This window comes from Bactrocera dorsalis, chromosome 3 (genome assembly GCF_023373825.1).
Source record: "Bactrocera dorsalis isolate Fly_Bdor chromosome 3, ASM2337382v1, whole genome shotgun sequence".
Taxonomy (NCBI): domain Eukaryota; kingdom Metazoa; phylum Arthropoda; class Insecta; order Diptera; family Tephritidae; genus Bactrocera; species Bactrocera dorsalis.
This window is the reverse complement of record NC_064305.1, coordinates 8,575,460-8,598,469: the sequence shown is the minus strand read 5'-3', so window position 1 is coordinate 8,598,469 and position 23,010 is coordinate 8,575,460. Positions and strand designations below refer to the sequence as shown.

General features: G+C 32.6%; 1 protein-coding gene across 3 annotated transcripts in view; it reads right to left on the bottom strand.

Moving 5' to 3' along the window:
* Positions 1–4,880: 4,880 nt before the first annotated feature.
* Positions 4,881–23,010, bottom strand: part of LOC105223868 (neuropeptide CCHamide-1 receptor) — a 101,863-nt gene continuing 83,733 nt past the window's right edge. The window contains exons 3-9 of one of the 3 annotated variants that reach the window (XM_049452011.1): positions 18,769–18,995; positions 18,514–18,617; positions 18,142–18,354; positions 13,314–13,417; positions 10,923–11,060; positions 8,936–9,097; positions 4,881–8,011 (exon numbers count right to left, since the gene is read on the bottom strand). In XM_049452011.1, the coding sequence (XP_049307968.1) occupies positions 7,810–8,011; positions 8,936–9,097; positions 10,923–11,060; positions 13,314–13,417; positions 18,142–18,354; positions 18,514–18,617; positions 18,769–18,995 (1,150 nt within the window). In that variant the 3' untranslated portion in view covers positions 4,881–7,809. Of the gene's footprint in view, positions 8,012–8,935; positions 9,098–10,861; positions 11,061–13,313; positions 13,418–18,141; positions 18,355–18,513; positions 18,618–18,768; positions 18,996–23,010 lie in introns of those variants that run through there. The other 2 variants (XM_049452012.1, XM_049452013.1) reach the window with 2 other exon arrangements.

Below are 23,010 nucleotides of genomic sequence, written 5' to 3'. Positions count from 1 at the left end.
ATATACATATATAGTATATTTCAATATATGTGATTTTAAAGAACTAAAACTTTACGAGAAGTCCTTTTTTAAAACCTTAATATGAAGAAACCCTCAGGAAAGGAGTCATCATATTTTTTTGGAAGTTTATGGAAGATGAAGAACGACCTCGGTGGCGCAACAAGTTTGAAGATGAGGAACTGAAAGCATTACTTGATGAAAATAATATCTAAGGACCAGAAGAGCTTGCAGAGCAGCCATTTCCGAAAGTTTTAAAATATGCGGATACATTCAAAATCAAGAAATTGAAGGCAAGAGACTTCGAAAGATCATTTTACATGCCAGAAATATTGCTTGAACGCTATAAAAATAACACTTTTGTAACGGATTGCGACTGGTGATGGAAAATGGATCCGACAACCATAAACGCAAATTAATATATGAAATCTCGCCATCCAGACAAATCAACAGCAAAATCGAATATACATGACGCCATGTTAACGCTCTTTATTTGATGGGATCAATAGGGTGTGTTGTATTATGAGCTTCTAAAATTGGGTGAAGCCATTAGTAGAGAACGATACCGAAAATAGCCCATTGAATTGAGCCAAGCGATGGTTCAGAATGCTCTCACTGGAGTATGGTTCACAAGAGAACAAAGTGTTAAAAATTGGCTTGATTCATTCATCGCTCCTAAGCCAGCGAGTTCATTTTAATTGGAAAGCACAAATTTCCAGAAAGTTGGAAAAATATTATAGCTTCTGTTTTTTTTTTAAATAGAGGTAGAAGTTCTCGAAAAACCATATAAATATTGGGTAGTCGAAAAAGTCTGTTCGTATTTTGTCAATAGATGTCATTGCAGTCGTATATCTCCAGTGTTACCAATCACATTGGAAAGATGAGATTTAAGGCTTCATTTAAAAAAAAAAAGAAATAGAATTCAGGGAAGTTGAAAAAAGTTACAGCTATTCAAAAATGAGTGAGTACCCAATATATGGTACTTATATAAATACCAACTTGTTAGCTGTATAGAGAGTGGAGCTTGTGGTTAACTTAATGCTTCTAAATACATCCTAGGATATGTCTGTGGACTTTAGCACCGTCCAGAGTCCTTTACTATCAAGTTTCTGAAATAGCATGAAACGTGATTAGCGAACTTGATCCACTAGTACCATTAGTTGCTGCCAAAATAGTGCAAATAATCTTCACTCTATTAAGAATAGAATGTCTGCCAGTAAAGTATCGCGTAAGCGGTGTCTACGCCAGTAAAGAAGAAGAAAGTATAATTTACGCTTTTACTTACTATATTTTCTTTTTGATCTAATCACATTCTCAAATTGCCAATTATTGCCTTTTTTCCTACCAAAAACTGTGCTAAGGCACCAATTACAAAAGCAACTATCGTCTGCGCTGCCAACTAAACTTTATTTTAATTTTATTATTTCTTGTAGGATGCAAAGAGTAGTCGAATCATGTTCCAAATACGTATGTACATATATGTAATAGCAGAGTGGGAAGAAATTCCACCCCGAAGGACAAAAAATATTTACAACAAAGGTCACCGCGTATCGAGTTACCGGAAGAATTTCCAATAAAAACCCGCCACCTTTTTAGCCAGCCAGTATTCGCGTGAACGCTAATCAGTGGCAAATATTCGTCGGCAATTCAGTTAAAAACCATAAAATTCACAGTTTTATAAGCACATTCCACGCCCAACACGCTTCAATGACGGGGATCAAAAGCCGCCTGAAAGTCAGCGCTGAAGTAGCGAAGCTCAAGCGTTGCGTTGTTGGCCTTTATAGCTGTTAAACAAATGTCAGATGGCATAAAAATGTCAACAAAGCATAGGATTTGCGCCATCCCATTTTATTGTCGTGACTATTCGTAGTTTGTAGTTGACAGTTTGTTAGCTGTAAGCAAAATAGTATACAGAGCACGAAAGCCGAACACATGTACTTATGTAGATACAGATGTATCGATTACAATTTTACTTTAAAACCCATTTCAGCGCTAAAGCGCCTAAAAGCATGCTACGTCTGAGTGTATGTTGTTGCTAGCTTTGAATTTGTTGTTTTAGCGTTACTTTCTTTTCTTTTTTTTGGCGAATCAGCTTAATTCTTTCAAGCACGAAATGTTTGCATTTTATAGTGATTGCAGAGTTGTCATTTAGTGCTAAATTTTGACATTTTACCGTAATTTCCAATTTAAATGTTAATTGAAAAGTGGATTAAATGTTATTGGAAGATTAATTGTGTGGTAAATGTTGTTAAATTGGCGAAACATTTTTCAAATTTATGAAAAATATTTAAATTCAATAATAAATGAGACATTTGCAGAATAAGTTTTTAATGGATTATTAAATGTTCCCCACTTTTAGGCGTTTAAAGATTATGAAAGAAAAAAACAATTTTTAATTATATACCTACGTTTTAATACTCTCCACAGCTGAGTTTTTTTATTACATAAAATAATGTGATAAGATCTTTATTTTGATTTTAATCAGCCAGTTTGTATGGCAGATTGCTTTCTTCTTTTAGGTAATAATCTCTGCTCAATTTCGGGAAAATATTTTGTCACATAAAAAAGTTTTCCTTACAAGAACTGGATTTGGATTGGCCAGTTTTTATGCCAGCAATATGGTATAGAGGTCCGATATCGACGTTACAGACAAATGAGGTACTTATTCTTATTTCAGATCGATTTTTTAAAAACTGAGTAGTTCCCGTATATATAGACACACTGACGGACGGAGATGGTTAAATTTTCTTAGCTCGATTTATATATACTTCATAGGGTCTTCACCGATTCCTTCTGGATGCTACAAACGTCATTGAAAACTTAATGTCGCCTTTAGGTTACAAAAAGGCGTACTTATGGGTAGCCTAACATATATGCATATGCTACAAATAAAACTTTCTTGACTTTTTGAATAGTATTGAAAGAGTTTAAACAATAGAGACCCTGCCTTCATTATAGTATTCGGATTGTCTTACCTTAAAAAGTCTAATATTTACTTCTTAAGGTAAGACAATCAGAATTGATTGAATATTGATTATCGAATAATATTGCCTACATTTAGGATGATAAAGAATTACAAATATAAAAGATTCAATGATTTTTTGAAAGCTTTTGAACAATTAAATTTTTTTTATGAGGAGCAAATAGGCATTTAATATCGTAAAATATTTACTGATATTCAAAAATATATTTTTTATAAATTAGTTTTACCTCGAATAGTTTTTGGTTTCTTATATTTTTATAAAAAATTAAAATATTTTTTTTTTTAATAAAAATATTTTTTTTTTAATTTGTAAGAAATAATTTCTAAAAAATAAATTTAAATTAAAAAAAAAAATTTTGTTGTAAAAACAACCGAATAACATCACAGTGTTATTTTTAAATAATTCAGAAAAATCACGTTTTACATAGTTGGCAACACTGAACACCTTGGTAATATTAGTACAGACGCTTGATGATTACAATTCCATATAAGAAGATAAGAATAAATAAGATGAGCAACCGAATTAATAAATGATATCGTTATGGCATATCAGTGGCGTGGGCAGTACTTTTGAAGCTTACGACTTATGGTGGTGGGGAAATTAAGATTTTGGCATTGTTTTTCAAGCACGTCGCGGTTTGTTGTTTTTTTGTCTGTTTTTTCATATTTACATTTTTTCTGAGAATAAGATATATATCGTCAACAAAATGCAATATAACGTAACATTACTTTTCATAAGTTTACATGCGAAGGAAAAACGATATAATGGAAACCAATCATATTGCAACAAAATTTGAGTTTTGGTTATAAAATGGTTATATATTGGCTATATTATACGTATATGACAGGGGAAGCTGATAATTTTATGCCACATATATGTAATATCATGTAGTGAATGGTAAGGAATAATATACACAATTTTGATTCATTTGATGATACGTTGTTTTGCATTTTAGGTGACGATATGTTCAAAATCATATCATATATATTCGGAATCATATTATTTATGGGGAATAAGCACATATGAAGGCTCCAATTATATAGCCCAAATTAATCTACAAATCTTAATCATCAAGAATTATTTTGTCAAATTAAAAGTAAAAAATTGGATTTTTCTAACTGAAGACGTTTCAACTCTCTTGTTTCCATTCATCAGCCATGCCATTGTGGCTCATGTAATTTGGAGTGTATCTAGACTAATATCTAATACCATATAAAAGCAATGTGGTGGCGTATATTTTCTAATTTACATATCTTATATAAATACGCATGAGTTGAGGAACATACATATCTTAAAATGCATGCATTGAGGAATTCTCTGTACGACTGCCTCGTAAAAACTCATATTGCCTCAAATCTACATATTTTAGTTTAGATTTACGTTGATGAATAACTTAGTTTTGGCTAAGCTTACATTGCATTAAAAAAGGAAATAAAAAGCTAGACGAAAAACGATTTTATTATTTATATATACTATGTAAATATTTTTTTACTAAAACGCAAATTGAATGTGAGGAAATTATTCCCAACAAAACTAGATTTAATTAGTGAAAAATATCATATAAAATTTTTTATTTCAAAAATATTTATAAAATTTATTTTTTAAATACCATATACAATTTTTTATTTAAAAAATATTTTTTTTTAATTTATTTTTTAAATATTTTTTTAATAAAAAATTCTACGATATATGGTATTTTTTTTACCAAATTCAAATTTTATAATTAATAAAAGCAAAAAAAATATTTTGTATAAAAAAATATTTATTATAAAAAAAACATTTTATATTTTTATATTTAATATAAAAAAATTTATTATATTTTTATATATTATATATTTTTTTATACTTACAAGTCATAGCTGCCATGTGTTTACGAATTAAAATGTGAGTAGTCATATTAAATATTTTTTTTATTTCAATTTCAACTGATTGTTTATATTTTACACATTTAATTTACACATATATAAATGTTTTAACGATGGTGCCAGCACAGTGATAATAAAGCAGTTGCTCTTACCTACTAACACAGTGAAACTTCGATAAAACTAAACTTTAAATAATTTTTTTTTATAATTTTTGGCAATATTTATTTGTTACTGCTCGTATTTACTGAATAATAATATAATTAATTTTTTTTTTTTATTTAATTTTATTTTTTTGCTTGTGAATGGTTTGTTTTATCGACGTTCCACTGTCTAACTAAACAATTATAATTTTTTAACCAAATTTTATTATATGCTTTTGTAGTCTAAGTATTTCAATAACATTTTATGTAATTAATTTTACTACATATGACATTTCTTCTTTAAAAGTTTAAAAACTATGACTAGCGAAGCTACAACAATCAAAATAATATACTGCATACAGACATTTACAAAAATACAGTAATTCTTATATGTGTATACTATATAGAGTTGGAACATATATTTGTACATAGTACTATAAATACTTATTTATGCGTAAAATACAACAAAAATTTAATCTTACCTTACTTTATATACAGTTAATCCATATATAAATATATACAAGTACATATATTTTTTGTGTATGAAATCATAAATACTTAGGCTGTGCTAGAAAGTTAAAAATTCGTTGAGAGTAAATACATAAATATGTAAATACTCTTATATATGTAAAAATATACTTATTTGCTATTCAAATGTATTGTATATACAATATATATCGCATAAAATGTATATACTTTAGGTTTTTAGTTTAAAATAATCGATTATTTTTTTCACTTTCTACTCTGAAAAAATTTTTTGGTAGAGGCGTTAAAGGGATTGCCTTTCATATTTCGGCATTTGGCGACAATAGTGTTTCCATAATACATAACTTCAACGTAAAATTTGACATTTTTGGTGTTATATATATTCAGCACATTTTTACTTACTAGCGCTATTTGCGTTGTTTACAGTAACTTACAATATTCGCCTCGACTAAAGAATGGAATTAAATCGAATGTGTTTTCTTGTGATGATTTTTTAAAACTTTCTATGTGTTGTTAATTACATTTTTGGCGATGAAGCTGCATCTAGGAACGATGTTTATCGATTGTGTGATCGTAGATCACTCCCGGACAAATTTCGTAAAGCTCGCCCAAAATTAGTTGTTCTTTGGGAAATTATTGATGCTGGGCGCAAACTTAAATTGTAAGATCGTCAAGTGGTCTATCGTGATTTTGAGACTACTATAGACATTAGTGGGTCCAGCATATACTTGTACTTAATATTGTCAAAAAAATTGTTCACTTTGGATTCCACACAATTTATTAATCGCAAAAAAATAGACTCCTGTCTATTCATAAGGAGAGAAATGGAGAGAAAAATATGATCCCGGTGCTTTGATATCGTGTTAGGTGATGAATAATGTATTCACGAGTATGAGCCCGAGAGTAAACATCAGATGACTGTATGGTTGTTTCCTAATTAGCCGAATTTAACAAAAGTTGTTCACACATGAAGGACTTCCAAGCAAATGGTTGCCTGTTTTGTTTTTTTTTTTTTGAAGAAGTGAACATGTCGCAACCATATTACTAGGACAAAGCAGAATAGTAAATTCCGAGTAGTACACAGCCATTTGCTTAGCAGTTGTTTTTCCAGAAATGACGAAAATCAATCGCCGAAGAAGGATCCCTCTTCACCACGACAATGCTAGCTTTCACATTTCGACTAAAACAATTGCATAGTTGAAGACTTAAAGCATCGATTTGATGAGTCATCTACCATACAGTCCTGGACTTGGCACCGAATAGCATCTTTTTACTACCGTACGAAAAATAAACTAGGAAATCATCGTTTTTCGACACCTGAAGAGGCGGTTGATGAGTTTAAATGCCATATTTTGGAGATAATGCAATCAGAGTGACAAAAGTGCTTCGAGAATTGGTTCATCTAAATGGAGAATTTTTTGGAAAAATGCTAAAAACATAAAAAAATTTAATTGAAAATAAAAAGAATGATTTTCGAAGATTAATATTTGTTTTTGGTCTCTAATACCGTAATACAAAAGGCAAGCCACGCATGAAACTGCTCCGATTTTTTGTTTTATATCTATTCTTCAATATTGCAAATAAAAATTCAAAATTCAGTATCTGCTTTAAAAAAAATCTCTTCTCTTATATTTGCAGGAAATTAAGTGCGCTACAAAATTAAAATTTTCTTATATCAAGCACTTATATAATTGTTAGAAGTACAGTACTTATATAATAATAGTATACCACAAAGTCAATTAATTTTATTAAAAATCCTTTAGGCGCTAATTTTAAGCTATATTTAATTTGATCGTTGTTGCCAAGAAATACACGATTTTCACATAACTGTACATATACATTTATATACAATATATATTGAACTATATACAATTTGCACAAAATCAAATTTAAAACCTGTTGCCTGCATTTTTCCGTTTTTAAATTCGTTTCCTCACTTTTTAACGCTGCAAACGCTAATTTCATTTTACTTATACTTGTTGTTGTACCGGCCATTCAAATTTGTGCACAGCCAACCATGTGAAAGTGTATGTGCCGTTTCTCATTGTGCTGTGTCGCCGCTTGTTGCTGCTGTTCTGGTTGTTGATTTGCATTTTTTGCTTTTTTCTGGAAATTCTCTTTCAACGCAGTTAAATCGCGCATCTCGATACTCGAACTTTCCGTCCGCGTTGACCTTGTCAGCGTTGCAGCACTTGTTTTTGTTAATATTGCTGTTGCGGGTGCTGTTCTTGTGGTTGTGCTTGCTGTTGCAAATTCTTCATCTATATGCATAGGAATGAACGCTGTTGTAGTAGTTGCTGCTTTCGGCGACTGGTAGCCACCCTCACACTGACTACCTCACATAAATGACAACTGACGTTGGTATTGTTGCTGCTGTTGTGAGGACTGTGTTAAGGGTTGTTGTTGATGTTGGTAGTGATCGCAAAATTCACTGGCCAAAGCAACATCGGAGACATCAGTGAGCGGTCCACCATTTTGACTGCCATTCGCCATAATAGTGATGGTGGTCTCTTGCAAGCGACTACGAGACACATACATACTGTGTATGTGAATGTGGTTGCGCGTTGGAAATAAAGAGGTATGAAAAATATTTATTTTTAAAATGCATACACGCTTGACATGTAGCCTACTTTCAGGCGGTGAAAATGTTCAATATTCTGCGCTGGCTTTTAGTGATGTATAAAAGATACACGGAATCACAGACTCTTCGTATAAATTTAATTGCACTTGAGTATACTATACACAAACACACACTATTTTTGATGGATTCAGGTCATTTTATGAATAAATGTGTTCCAACTTCTACGAGACTTCTGACTTCACAAAGCTAATACTTTTCGATTTTCCTCAAGAGAGTAGCAGAAATTGTATAAATCTAATACAAAATTTTAAATCTTAATATGGTATTTTATTGGGCATACAAACGCTTACTGCCTCTATCTCTATCTTTCTCGCTCTTTTTCTTTATACTCAGCACGATATGTATTGTTAATTTCTACCAAACTCTGACTCTTTCACTTTAAATACCTCATGATCTTGTAAATTTCTTTGAGTTGTCGAACATAACTGCTCAACTCTTTAAATCATTTGAATCGAATTTAACAAAAATTGAATTTCATACAATTTTTCAAAAAAATATTTTCGTAAATTTTATTTTTAAAATAATTCTTCAACTAGAAATTCGTTTTGAAGCTCACTATTACAAACATAACAACTGAAAAGCAATCCTTTTTTCTGTGCGACATTTATTTCTACATTCAAGTGCCTTGCTGAAAAATAGTTAGCCTCCAACAAGCACTCAACTAATCCAATTCTCGCTAGCTAACGGTCAAATATAAGGAATCTACAATAAAGAGCTCAGCCAAGAACTGCCTGCACGCAACCAGCTTTAGAATTTAAAGTTTAGACATACATATATGCATGTAGTACATAGTTACATATAGTGTAGTAAATCACGACTCACCTTCGTACGGTGCTGTGATGATGGCATGTAGAGCGTCGCGTCGATGAATAGTAGCGCTTCGATGCGGTGCTAGTGAGCGATGCGTCCCGATGCATGCAGAGCGTATCGTTGTGTGGGTGTCGTTTTTTGAGGCGCACGCCAGACCCTTGACAAAACAAGTATCTAAAAGAGTGAAATATGCAAAAGAGCAGCGAAAAAATACTCATACAATAAAAAAACGAAACGCAAGTGAAATTAAAAAAAGGAAGCGAGAAAATTTGCAGCGTGAATATGTAAAAGCGCAAAGCAACAAATAACTCAGTCAAGTGTGTAAGCCGTAGCTTTAACGGATATACATATGTGCTGACAGTGCGCCTGGCGGTAGACTATGAATTTGTGGTTGTCACGTAGTGAGGAGTTTGAGTATAAGTAATTATATTGTCAGCAGTTTTAGCTAAAATTTTATAGAGAGGGTAACAGCTATATATTGCTTTATGAAAATTTGTACATTAAAATAGCTAAGATCGTATAAATTATAAATTCATAAAGGATCTATTGTCAAATAAAAAAACTTTTCATACAAAAACTAGCTTTTGATCGATCAGTTTGTGTGGTAGCTATATGCTACAGTGGTCCGATATCGGCAATTCTCACAAATAAGCAGGTATTTAGAGAGAAAAATACGTGTTGAAAATTCAAGATTAATAATTCAAAAATTTAGAGACTAGTTCTCGTAAATACAGATGCAGAAACAGGCAGATGTGACTAATTGGTTTAACTCGTCACGCTGATCGTTTATGTATATATTTTTAGGGTCTTCGACCTTTCCTTCTAGGCATTACAACCTACGTGACACACCTGTACAGGGTATATAAGCCCTAAATTAAGTATCAACTTCTTTCGTGGCTGTGCTTATCTTACTCTCCGTAATTTCTTTCTTCTTACCTTAAAGAAAGGTGTAATGCTATGTTTTCTGATGTTAATTATATGAGACTAAACAATATATATAGTATATGAAGGAAAAATTTTTATTCTTTGGATTATATTCAAATTATTACTTTTTAGCATCATTTGATATTATAACTAACAATTTCAGGAGAGCAAAAGCAGCCAAGAAGAGAGCAAGTTTAATATAGAGCAACCATAACATCTGTCCCCCTCTACTGAAATAGTCTTCAGCTTATTTTTTAAGCATATATTGCATCACTGCTTGAGTGATGTTCTTCTTCTTCTTTATTGAGTGTGGTTAGTTTAGAATAAAGAATCAATAGTACTACTTTATAGTACCTTTGTAGGATTTGCTGGAACAAAGAGATTTCTATTGCATGAATTCCCTACAGAAAACAGATTGTGCCTACTCTAACGGTAAATAGCAGATTTATATATAGAAAGCAAAATAATTGCTGAACGAAATGATGATGGTATGCATGTGTGTGTGCGCGTGCTTGGGACAGCTACTAAAGCTAAGCAAAAAGCAAAAAACAAAATGGTAAAAATACACACTTGAGACTTGAGCAGCCAATTCTACGTAACGCGATTTGATTTTCTCGTCGATAATAATGTCTTTCCAATAGCAAAATGCAAGTGTGCTGCTCAATACAGAAGCAAATACAAGCATGCAGAGCTATCAAACTGTGCTTACTATTCACTATGCCGATTTCTAAGCAAATCGATTTTTTTTTTGTTTGCTTAGTTTTCTATTTTCATACCCTATATATACATGTACATATGTATGTATATCTAGGAAAAATTTATATATTAGATTATGCGTATACTCAAAATCAACCTTCGCTCAATTTATTTTCAATATATTTTTTGTTGTTGTTGTTAGTTTTTTTTTTTATGTTTAGCATATGTGCGTGTGTGCTTCGTTTTAGCGCATATCTTTGATTTATATTAGATTTGCGTTTTTTGCTTTTAAATTCATATGCTTTGCAACGTCCTTACCCCGTTCGGGCAGGAGGTGCCTGTATGTCATGCGTCAGCATTGTAGTGAATAAACAAATACCTATTGAAATGTTTGCGAAAGGCGCCGCTAACAAAATACAAAGCCACCGGATTGGCGCAGCTGTTGGCAAAGGATAAGCAGAAGCCGACGATGCGTAAAACATGCCAGAAGGAGTTGTAGTCATCCTGTGCGGTCGGCCTACAAATCACGTCGAATAAATAGAAAGAAATTAAAGTAAAAGAATGCGATTAGTAATATATACGTGTATTGCTGCGGTATTAATATGGTATGTAAATAGTTATGTGGGAAAAAATTTCCTTTAGGCAAAGGGTTTAAGCTTACTTATGTTTTGATATACAGATATTATAGTTTGGTTTAGATTACAGTGGTGGTCGATAGTTTAGTATTTTATTTAGTTGAGTACAAAAATTGTTGCTTTCATTAATTTAATTTAATTTTACATTTGTTCTGTATTTTGTTTTTCACAAGAAAAGACAGGAAAGAAATCTGCTAAAGACTTATTAACGGGTTACATGGGTTTCACAACTTCAAACAATCGATTTTTTAGTTTCTTTATTAATTCTATAAAATATTCGGTGATGTAAAAATAATTGTCTTATATGCTAACGTTGATTCAAGTAATAATGTTGGAGATGCAGCCTTAAAAAGTTGCGCGCTGGAGGGGAGTTACATTTATTATGACAAAAAAGAACCCGGAAATTCTCAGACTAAATAATATTTCAAAAAAATGTATTTTAGTAAGTTGGTATTACTGTCCTTCATAACATAACCTTGAAGGGAAGAACTGTCAGGCGTTTGAGACAAAAGTTTCAACGTGCTAGACGGTCCAATTCTAATAGGTTACCCCAGCTGACCTTGGTAATAAGATGAGAGAATACAAAAATATGCTTCTAGAGGGTCAAAGAGGAGGAATGGAGAATATTTGTTAAGCAAATTAGGGGCGACCCTTGAGGTCAGGTCTATAAGATTTGCAGAGAGTGAGGATATAACCTCACTTCGTGTTGGTGACACGGTGTTATCAACATGAAGTGAGTATGCTAGGGTTTTGCTGGGTGCGTTCTTTCACAGGTCGGAGGCACAGATACCTCAAGGACAACAGGTACCCTCCATTAGATTATGAGGAGTTGGGGTACGCCTTTGTCCTGGTTAGGTCAAAACGGTCTCCAAGTTTTCTGGAAGACTTATCATTATAGAATACCTGGAAGGCATTTACGAACGTGCGTGTGTGTGAGGGATACTTTTCACGTGAGTAAAAAAGTCGCTAGGGTTTTTCTTCTCCTGAAGTCACCTGATAAGATCAGGAGCAATCCTCGCCCTTATCTCAGCAAAGGACGCAGTGTAGTGGATGCTTGGATGTATGTCCAGAATGCTGTTGAACGCCAAAAAATACAAATATTGTTTCCACCGTTCAATACTTAATTTTTTTTATCTTTTATAAAACACATATCTTTTCTTTTTACTTCAAATGTTTCTGTAAGAAGATCTTCTGTTTGTTAAAGCGGAGCTTTGAATATATATTTTTTTTAATTTCACAAAATCTTCGTAAAATATGTATATTTGAACAATAAAAAAATATTTCATTTTGTATATGAAAAAAAGTTATTGAAAAATATCCGTGTTTCGCTCGAGAAAAACTGAAATTTTGAAAAATAATTTAGGCAATTTTTTTTAAATACAAATTTAATCAATTTTTTAAAAAATTTTCGAAGATTCGACTAATATATAGAAGTTTAATTGATTTTTTTTAATTTAATTCTTTTTTTCGAAGATCTGACTTTAGATAATAAAATTTCGTAAAATTATATATGCTAGTTTTATTTAAATATAAAAATTTAACTATATTTTTTCTCGAAGATTCGACCAAAATATAAAAGTTTAGTTAATTATTTTTAAATAATTTTTTTTCGAAGATTCGACTTACTTTTTTTGTAGGATATTCTTACATATACATACACTATTTTTTAAAGAATTTTTCAAATAAACTCATTTTCGAAATTCGAAAGCATATAAGGAGAAACGCTTTGTTATTTATGACTCAATCTCAATCAAAATTTTGATTTGGTCCAGTATCCATAGTGTGTTGTATAGTTCAATTTTCAAGCATTTTTGGAAAAAAAAACAATAAAAATATTTTACTGTTTCTACCTTTTGTTTTCACTATCGAAATTAATAATTTTTTTTATTTCTCGGCAAAATATGTAGGATAAGTTTTTTGTTAAAAACATTTATTTACTTTTTTATATTAATTTCACATAATTAATTTGCAATATTTCTAAAACTTAATCTAAAATACAATCATTACATATATGCTAAAATACTGCACACTACTGTTTACATATATTTGGGTATGTAGCTTGTTTTCTTTTTCTCATATAGATATTGTTCTATAAATTTTATTGTATACGTATTTTTTCTCATTTCCTTACTTACCAGTAATAGAACCAAAGCATGAAGATATGATAGGGCATAAAGCAAATTCCGAATATGACCACAAATGCTAGTACCGTTACGGCTACCTTTCGACGAGCACGCACCTGCAATGACACGCAATGGCTTATGATATAAATCTTAGACATTTTACAAGGATCATGTGTCTTTATGTGCATTTGTATGTATGTTATGAAAAGCTTTAAAAATGTTGTGCGCAATAAAGTAGTTAAGCTGCAGATTGTAAGCAATACAAAAACGCTTAAGCTACAGCTTTTGCAGAATAAAGATTTTACAATATGGTCGGTGAGGTAATGCTACTACTTTATGTTTATATAAGTTGTTTTATAACTAAAACTAGATTGGATAGATTTTAAATTTTATTCTTAATATTTATTATACATATTTAAAAATATATATAAAGTCTATTTTTTATTTCGCCATAAAACTTCAATTTAATCATTATTTAACTTATTTTAACGCCCACTGACCTTTTGTATGAAACACGTGTCTATTGTTTCAACAAAAATTGGATTACTTCTACTCTTCTCCTCCCCAGCGCTATTTGAGCATTTTTTCCGTTTGCGCCAAATTAGCTGGTGCCAGTTTATATAAATGAACACGCATGAATGAATTTCTTATCAATTTGATGAGGGCCATTTTTGGCACTTTCTTTTCTTAGCGACACGTAAATATACAGTTCTCGCCTTTTACATAAGCCACACCCTTCTAGTTAGTTAATTAACTCACACAGAATTAGATGCTGAAAGCGCTTAGAAAAACCATATTGACGTATCTGATTGTATTTGTGCGAAAACTTGACCACATTTTCTTATGAATTGACTTCTAATTTCAAGAATTAATTAATCAACGGCGTTGTATATGTAGGAGCACTTCAGTAACAAACCAACTTACTTCTACCACAATCAGAAAAAAGGGTGTTATTTAATTAGTCACACCACCAAATGGAGAACGCAAGCATGTAACCAGTTAGCATTACGAGACAAAGCACAGTGTGGTGATTTTGAGTAGTAGAGAGGGAAAAATTGGCTTATTTTAGCTGAGCGCTTTTGAATTAATATTATTGTAGTTTTATATCTGAGTAATATATAGAAAATAATATTTGTGATCAAGGCACAAAATTTCATACTTTCATACAAATAATCGCAATTGTTTATACCAAACACTAAAAACATTGTGGGGTCAAGGTATTTAGCTTTATAACTCTGAACTATTGAAGGAAGGGTTCAAATAACATGAAACTTTAGTTCTTTCTACTTTAATTTCCATTTTGGATAAAGAAATCAGTCAGATGTAGTCCAATTAACTGGAGAGAAATCTCGTACAATTATATTAAGGGGTTATATACGAGGGCTGCCCGATAAATAACCGACCTCAACGTGAAGCTAGCGGCACATCTGAAAAAAAAGTTTCTACTTCAAATTGTGCATATTATAATAGCTACTCGCCAAAATTTCAGAAATTTATCTTGCGCAATTATCTGTTGACAGTCGTTTTTGTGAGTCTATTTCGGTGATTTCCCCAAAATGGAAAAAATTGAATATCGAGCTATAATTAAATTTTTATTTTTGAAAGGCAATACGCCTTCACAAATAAAAGATGAGTTGGACTCTGTGTATGGTGACTCTGCACCATCGTTTACCACCGTAAAATTTTGGGCAGCTGAATTTAAACGTGGTCGCAGGAGCTTGGAAGATGATGAACGTCCTGGGCGTTCAAAAACTGTAACCACTAACGATAACATCGCTAAAGTTCATCAATTGGTACTAGACGACCGCCAGATTAAAGTTAGGGAAATAGCTGAGATTATGACGATGTCAAAAGAAACTGTTTGACACACATTAAACCAAGATTTGGGCATGAGAAAGCTGTCCGCGCGTTGGGTGCCGCGTTTGCTTACGTTAGACCACAAACGTGCGCGCATGAACATTTCCAGCGCTCTGTTGGTTCAGTTTAGAGGCAATAAGACCGAGTTTTGGCGCCGATTGATAACTGTAGACGAAACTTGGATTCATCATTATACGCCCGAAACAAAAAACCAATCTAAACAGTGGATTGAAAAGGGGGAACCAGCCCCAAAAAAACCTAAAGCTGTGTATTCGGCTGGGAAAGTGATGTGCGAGTGTTTTTTGGGACAGCCATGGAATTATTTTTATCGACTATCTTGAAAAAGGAAAAACTATAACAGGAGCATACTACGCATCATTATTGGACAAGCTAAAGGAAGAAATTTCGAAAAATCGGCCACATTTGCAAAAAAAGAAAGTCTTGTTCCACCAAGACAACGCACCATCTCACACCTCAACAGTCGCCATGGCGAAAATCCACGAATTGCGGTTCGAACTGCTTGACCATCCACCTTATTCACCGGATCTAGCAACAAGCGACTTTTTTTTTTGTTTCCTCAACTTAAAACTGCGCTCGGCGGCCAGAGATTTTCGTCAAATGAGGAGGCAATCTCTTTCGTGAACTCGTATTTTGCAGACAAAGACGCCAAGTACTATTTGGAAGGGTTGCAGAGATGGGAGCATCGCTGGGAGAAGTGTGTGGAGTTACAAGGAGACTATGTAGAAAAATAAAAAAAAAAATTTTGAAAAAGTCGCGTGCATCATGGTTAGGTCGGTTATTTATCGGACAGCCCTCGTACAGTAAGAATTTTCAAAAAATGGATTTTTTTATTTTATTTTGTTAATTTACATATATTTAATAATAGCCACAGAAAATTTTATATCACTCCGGGAACATTTTCAAAGTTACACGCAAATTTTAAAAGGCTTTTTAGAGTGCTTGGAAGTACAAAACCGGAGCGACAGCGCGTTTTTCTCAAAATGGTGTTTTCAAAGTCGGTGATCAACGTTACTCGAAAACGGCTAAACCGATTACTTTCAAATTTTAACTCGAGCTTCTTAAATAATATATTTATTAGTAATTAATCGAACATTTTTTTTTCACCGATAAATATTTTTTTATAAACAATTTAAGGCCGAAATTTTGGTCAAAAATAGATTTTTTTGAGAAAACACCCTTGTGTCAAAAAAATTTATTTTGCTTATTCCTTCGATTTTTACTAGATTTAAAATTAGTTTAACGAAATCTGCTTGGTTTTTATATTTCAGAGGATCCAGTTCAGAGTTATAGTGGTCGCAGCAAAAGTCTTTTTTGAGAGGAGTTCTCGGAGATCAGCTGTAGATCATTTCAAAATAAATGCTTTTAATGATACTAAATCTTAAAGTATAGTTACTAGATACCATGATACATATGTATACAAATTTTTGGATCAATATATTTATATTTAAAAATTTTCTTAGAAAAAATTCTGGAAAATTCGCTTTTTTCGGCCTTCTAACTGTATATAACCCCTTAAACACCAATATTTTTCGAGTAAAAAATAAACAATCAACCTTTTAGAAGCAAAGGTATCCATTATTAGAGCAGATTAGATAATTTTTGAAAGCAAAAAAATCAAAGCAGGATGAAACTCACTAGAAAAAAAGATATAATAACAAAAATTTAAGAAAAAATATTTTATCGGCGATCTGAGGGCGGGAATGGGAAGAGACGTCCAGCAAAACTGCGAATCCTATGAAAAAAGTTTAATGGCAAAGTTATAAGAAATAACAAGAACAACGTAACTTCGGCTGCACCGAAACGATAATAACCTAGAAAGGTACATTTTTATAGCATAAAAAAATATACATATATCTTTAACTTGATTTTGATCGGTCAATTGTATGAGAGCTACATATGTATATGTTATAGCGATTCGATTTTAAACATTTTTTCGGAAATGATATATTAACACTGCCTGCCAAATTTCTGGAAAATAGCTCGTCACATGGCCAAGTTTTCCATACAAGTGCCTGATACCAATCGTTCATTTCGTGTGGCATCTCTATGTTATAGTCGTCTGTTATCGGCAATTCCGACAAATGAGCTACGCCTTGGTGAGAAAAGTAGGTGTGCAAAATTGTTGCCCGATATCTCAAAAACTGAGGGACACTAGTCTGCATATACAGTATACATATATACATTGTAGGGTCTCTGACATTTTGTGCGTTACAGACTTCGTGGCAAATTTAATATTTGTGGACGTATAAAAAAACTACAACTTTGTTTTAAGACTTTCTTCACGTAACCTCAAAATTTATTTTTCGCCTGGATTGATTTATTCATTCATTATTATCTCTGATTGAACAATCCAATTAACTATATAGTGGCAGGTCTTGACCTCATATGCATATGGAAATGACCTCATCTATCCGGTGATGACGCATTCAGGTATTTTGTGTTAAAGAAATAAATTTTCAGTCCATGCTTCCAGCGTAAAATGCTATACTGACTACGGCATTTAACTATAATTGTTGCAAAAATGCAAAAAAATAACTGTACTTGATCACCAAACTATTTTGAATTCAATATGAAATATATTCAGCACCATTATTTTTATTCGCCAAACATTACATTAAAGTTTTCGTTAAAAAAATTTCTATACTATTTTCACTAATCAAGATTCTGCAAAAAATCACTTTTAAATTTTGTCACTAATTCTGCGCTATACATAACACTGTGCAGCGCACCCTCTCTCTGCCAGTACGCGTATCGGATAACAACTTCTTCGTCTATGATTAATGATGCTACTTGACCGAGTTCTCCAACTACGATTTGTATTTCATGAAACCAGACCCACTTCTGCACTAACACAAATACAAACATGCATATAATATGTATAAATGTTTCTGCGCCTTAAGTATGGGTGTGCAGCTGGTGTAAGATGTTTTGGTGTAGCATGACATGATAATTTCCGACTCACCTGTCGCATGGCGCCTTGCATTTCACCCGGCACGCTGGCCGCGTACATCAAATGCCGCGCAATCAACACGTAAAAGGCGCCGATTATACACAATGGAATGGCGTAGTAGACTAAAAAGCGCATTAAGACCATCGTTTTGGCGTACTCAGCACCCCACTCCTGCGGAAAGGGGTAGCAAAGTGCGAATGATTTGTTGCTATTGATTTCCAGTTGCTGTTTGCGCGAAAAAGAAATCACGAATGCAGAGTAAAATAAAAGAAAGAAGATATGTAAATAAAATTATGCGTTACGCTGGGCATTTATTTCTATGAAACATGTTTATATGTATGTGTGAACAAAAGAATGTCCGGTAGACCGAAACATGGCGCTCACCTTCACATTGGTGCCGATGAGCGCGGGCATGGCGCAGAGTATCGCCAACAGCCAAATGGACACGGCAATAGCGATGGTCATGCGTGTGGCACGTTTGCCGCCGCCTGCAATGAAGACAAATAAACACAAATATATATAAATGTATATGTATATACACACATATAGAGATTTAATTTTATATACAAAACCACTGTTGAACAAGTATATGCAAGTGGGTGTGTCTGGAGATTGCAATCGAAGGTATAATCTACTTACCGTGCGCATGGAATTTTCTTAATGGGTCCACTATGGCAAAGTACCGGTCTCCGGAGAGTGCAGTAAGTGTGAAAACGGAAACGCCAATCGACACGTCTTTAATAAATTCCGACAATGTGCAGAGGAAGCTGCCCCATGGCCACGAGTCCACCGTGTAGACAGTGGATGTTAACGGCACTGTGGTGAGTATGAGCAGCAGATCGGCAATCGCCAGCGATAATATGTAGCTGCGTTGTAAAAGCAATTAAATGTAATGGAAAACACGGATTATAAATATGGATATTGGAGTGATATTAAAATAGAAACGAATAAAGAATGTAAATTAATGCTATTTTGTGGGGCGCCACTATGACCACGTGGTATGTACAACACTAACAACTTTACCCTTTTGTTTACTAAGCTATTGATAGATGACATTGTTTGCCAATGCAATTGAGATTATGCGTTGCTTTTAATATTTATTAATAAGAAACAAGGATTCGGAAATTTACTTGGACAGCAATTAAAAAGCTAAAAAAAAAAATGGCGTACGAAATTTCAAAAAAAAAAAAACATTTTCTGATAATCAGGTTACCACTTTTCCAATTTTTTTTACCAAAAGACACCTTCAAGTTTGCAAAGATTTATCAAACTAGTTAGAAAGGTACTAGTTTAGAAGTAGTTTTCGGCACAGAGTATGAACGAGTAAAAAATGAAACAATTGATAAGAAAGAAAGAAAGAATTTCGAATGATATAAACGATTTAAAATAATTTAAAAAATCGGAAATTACTATATCAAGTATATTTGGCCTAAAAGAATGTATGCTAAGAGACATGTTTCGACTCAGTTTTTGGTCAAAGCCTCATTTGAGCTTGATATAAGTACTAGTTTAGAACTAGTTTTCCTAACTGAAAATGAACTAGTCGGAAAAAGAACCGATTGTTAACAATTCGAAAGATTTCCGAATAATATTCGGTTAAAAGTTGGTTTTAATGTCAAAAATCAATATATCGAGTATATAAGAGCTAGGAGAATGCATTCTTGGCAGCATGTTTCTGCGCAATTTTTGGTTAAAAGCCATATTTGAGCGTGTAAGAAATCAGCAGACTGGTTAGATAAGTTCTAGTTTCGAACTAGTTTTCCTGACTGAAAATGAACTAGTCAGAAAAAGAAACGATTGGTAATATTTCGAAAATAACTTACTTTAATTCGAAAGTCGGATATCACATTATCAGGTACATGAGGATTGGTGCTGGGAGAAAACACACTTAGAAATATATTTCTCATGTTTTATGAAGTGAACTCACACACTGACCGACATGTTACACATACAATTTAGACTAATAAAAATTATTACACATGGTATATGAGAGCTGGATAAATTCGTGGACCGATTTCAAATACTTTCAGCATTCAACTATTGTATGGACATATATCCATATTATACTGTCACTTAATTTTGCTAAGCTAACTTATATAATAACCGATATAGCTAACCGAAAATTTGAAAATTCTTATATTGGGTATACTGGAGCGAGTCAATTCTCTCCGCATTGACCCCATATACAGACTAAGTACAAGGGCATTCTCTTTTTAGTAATATTCGCGCTTTGAGTTTCATTAAAATAACTCACAGATTCACCGATATATGGTATAAAGCCAACCGGAAGTTCGAAAATCTGAGGCTGAGGGATGTTTTGACCCGATTTTACACAGTTTTTGGCCACAGTGTACATTTGTGCTAAGAAAAAAAAATATTTTATAAAATATCTCACATACTGAGCGATATTTGCGTTAAGCCTAAAACCCTGATGTTTACATTTGCGATATAAGGTGGATTGAAAAATTTTAGGATGATATTGATAATTGTTTCGCGTGGTCATATACAGGTATGTCATATACCTGAAAAACATTTTTACAACTTTTTTTTTCGAAAACTTAATTTTTATACCTGAAAAACATTTTTTGCAACTTTTTTTGGAAAACTTAATTTTTATACTTGAAAAACATTTTTTGCAATTTATTTTTCGAAAACTTAATTTTTTTTTTTCAAAAAGTACCTGAAAATATTTTTTGCAATTTTTTTTCAAAACTTCATTTTTTTTTAAATCTAACAATCTATAAAATTGACAAAAAAGAAAAATCCAAATTGTGGCAACTTGCACGTGAAATGCTATAATTGCAGTAAAACTAGTTTCACAGCACTTCCCAGAAGCAACAAAACATCTGTAAAAAATCGAAATTTCAAATCAAACCAGACGGCACTTACATTCAATCGAATTTTCTAAATTTTCTTCTAAGCTGATTTATTGGTTTCTTTACTAACGGACGACGCTCAGTTGACTGGAAGCGACGGTGAGCTGCATGGCATTACGATTAGTACACGAAATGCAAGAACAGCAAAAAAAAATGTCGAAAGATGAAAATAACAAATTCCAGCGTCATTGTTGACACTCATTTGGTCTAAGCCAAAATTTATATACACGATATCACTCTCAATTACAATGTACAAGAGACAAATTGTCTGTCATAAATTTTCTAAAGAACAAAAGCACACAAACTCGCTACAAAGCCATAAAGCCAAGCGCTGATAGACTTACATGTATAAATGTACTGGTACCCGTGTTCTTACTGCACTGGCAGCTTATCTGCTTAAGTTCTCACCAAGTGTTATAGATTTGTGCTGACATTAATCAAAATTGCGAAAATTTGGTTTGACAGATAAAAAAACAAACTTGTTGACCAGACGTTAGGAAGCCAACAGAAAATAAACTCAAATGATTATGGCTGTGTTCGAAATGAAGAGATGTGCATATGCGACAATGATTGAAACGTTTTTTCTTTATTTCTAGTCTATTTTGGCACTCGGTAAGTTATTATTTTGTAGCAGAACAGTAAATGTTTTGAGGTCATTTGTCTGGACATGATTTATAAAGTTAAGTTCGAGTGAGAGTTTGAGGGGGAGCGAGAATGGATTGTTTATTATATATAATGATATAATAATCCTCTTATAAATATATTTACAAATATATGTACAAATATAATGTCTTCTTAGAGACATATATTTTTAGTTTTTTTTTCAGTTCAAAGCTGAAATCTCAGGTTCAGCACGATATTTATATAAAGCACAAGAAGCTTTAGAGTTTTAATTATAGTAGTCATCTCTTTGTCAACCGGGGACTCTTCAATTGAACCGTATTAAGTTTAACCAACTTTTCTCCTCTACCGCTCATCAAAACACAACTTTCTTTGCCTTTGCCTTTAAACAATTATCCAAGTAGTTGACAAATATCACTCAAAATTGTTGCTTTTGTTGCAAAAGTTGAACACCTCACTCGCGTCGAAGTTGAAGTTAGTTAGTATTTACTTAAACCATCTTCATCACCTACCCCAACCGCTTTAATAACATGTCTATTTATAACGTTTTTTTTTACTTCACACATACATGGATTATGTACATATGTAATTGAATTTCGTTGAAGGACAGTTGTGATTACTTTTGAAAGTTTTCGCATTCATTCGCTGACAATGTGCACATAAGTAGGTATTGATTTATATGTATAAGTAGCTGTGCATGCTCACATGTAAGTATGTGTTAATCCCTTTGGTTGTCAGTCTCAACCACAAAATTAATCACAGTTCTGCGTTCTTTTATTACTACTTTTAGCCATTCGGCAGAAGTTGGCTTACAGTGTTGCGCAAAGATATCAGAAGTACTGAACAGAAAGTCTAGTCCGGAGTTGAGAAATCGTTAGAAAAAAAGTAGTTCTATAAAGCAGTAAGAAGTCGTATTTATTCTTAACTGTAGGGAACACACATAAAAAATATATATAATATATATAAATATAGTTTTATAATATATATAATTGGACGAAAAAATATTAGAATATATGTCTTTGGCTACTTTTCGATATTGAATAGACAACATGACATGTTATAAATTTAGTTGAATCTCGATGGAGTCAATCCTTAACTTGCTCAATAAGCAATATAATGGAATACGAGCCGCATATGACGACTATTAAAATTCAAAAGAAATGGCATAAGAATCCTATTGGGTGTGTTAAAATATCTATGTCTATTTGGTAGACACTCAAACGGACTAGGAACACAGAAACAAGAACAGTATGTATGTATAAAACACATAAAATAATCGCTACTATCGCTTTCTTGACTATATTTCTAGATGCGTCATCAGACATCCACTCTGCCTATCTACCCACCTAATCGTGGTGTATTCGAGATATTTAGGCCACAGTTT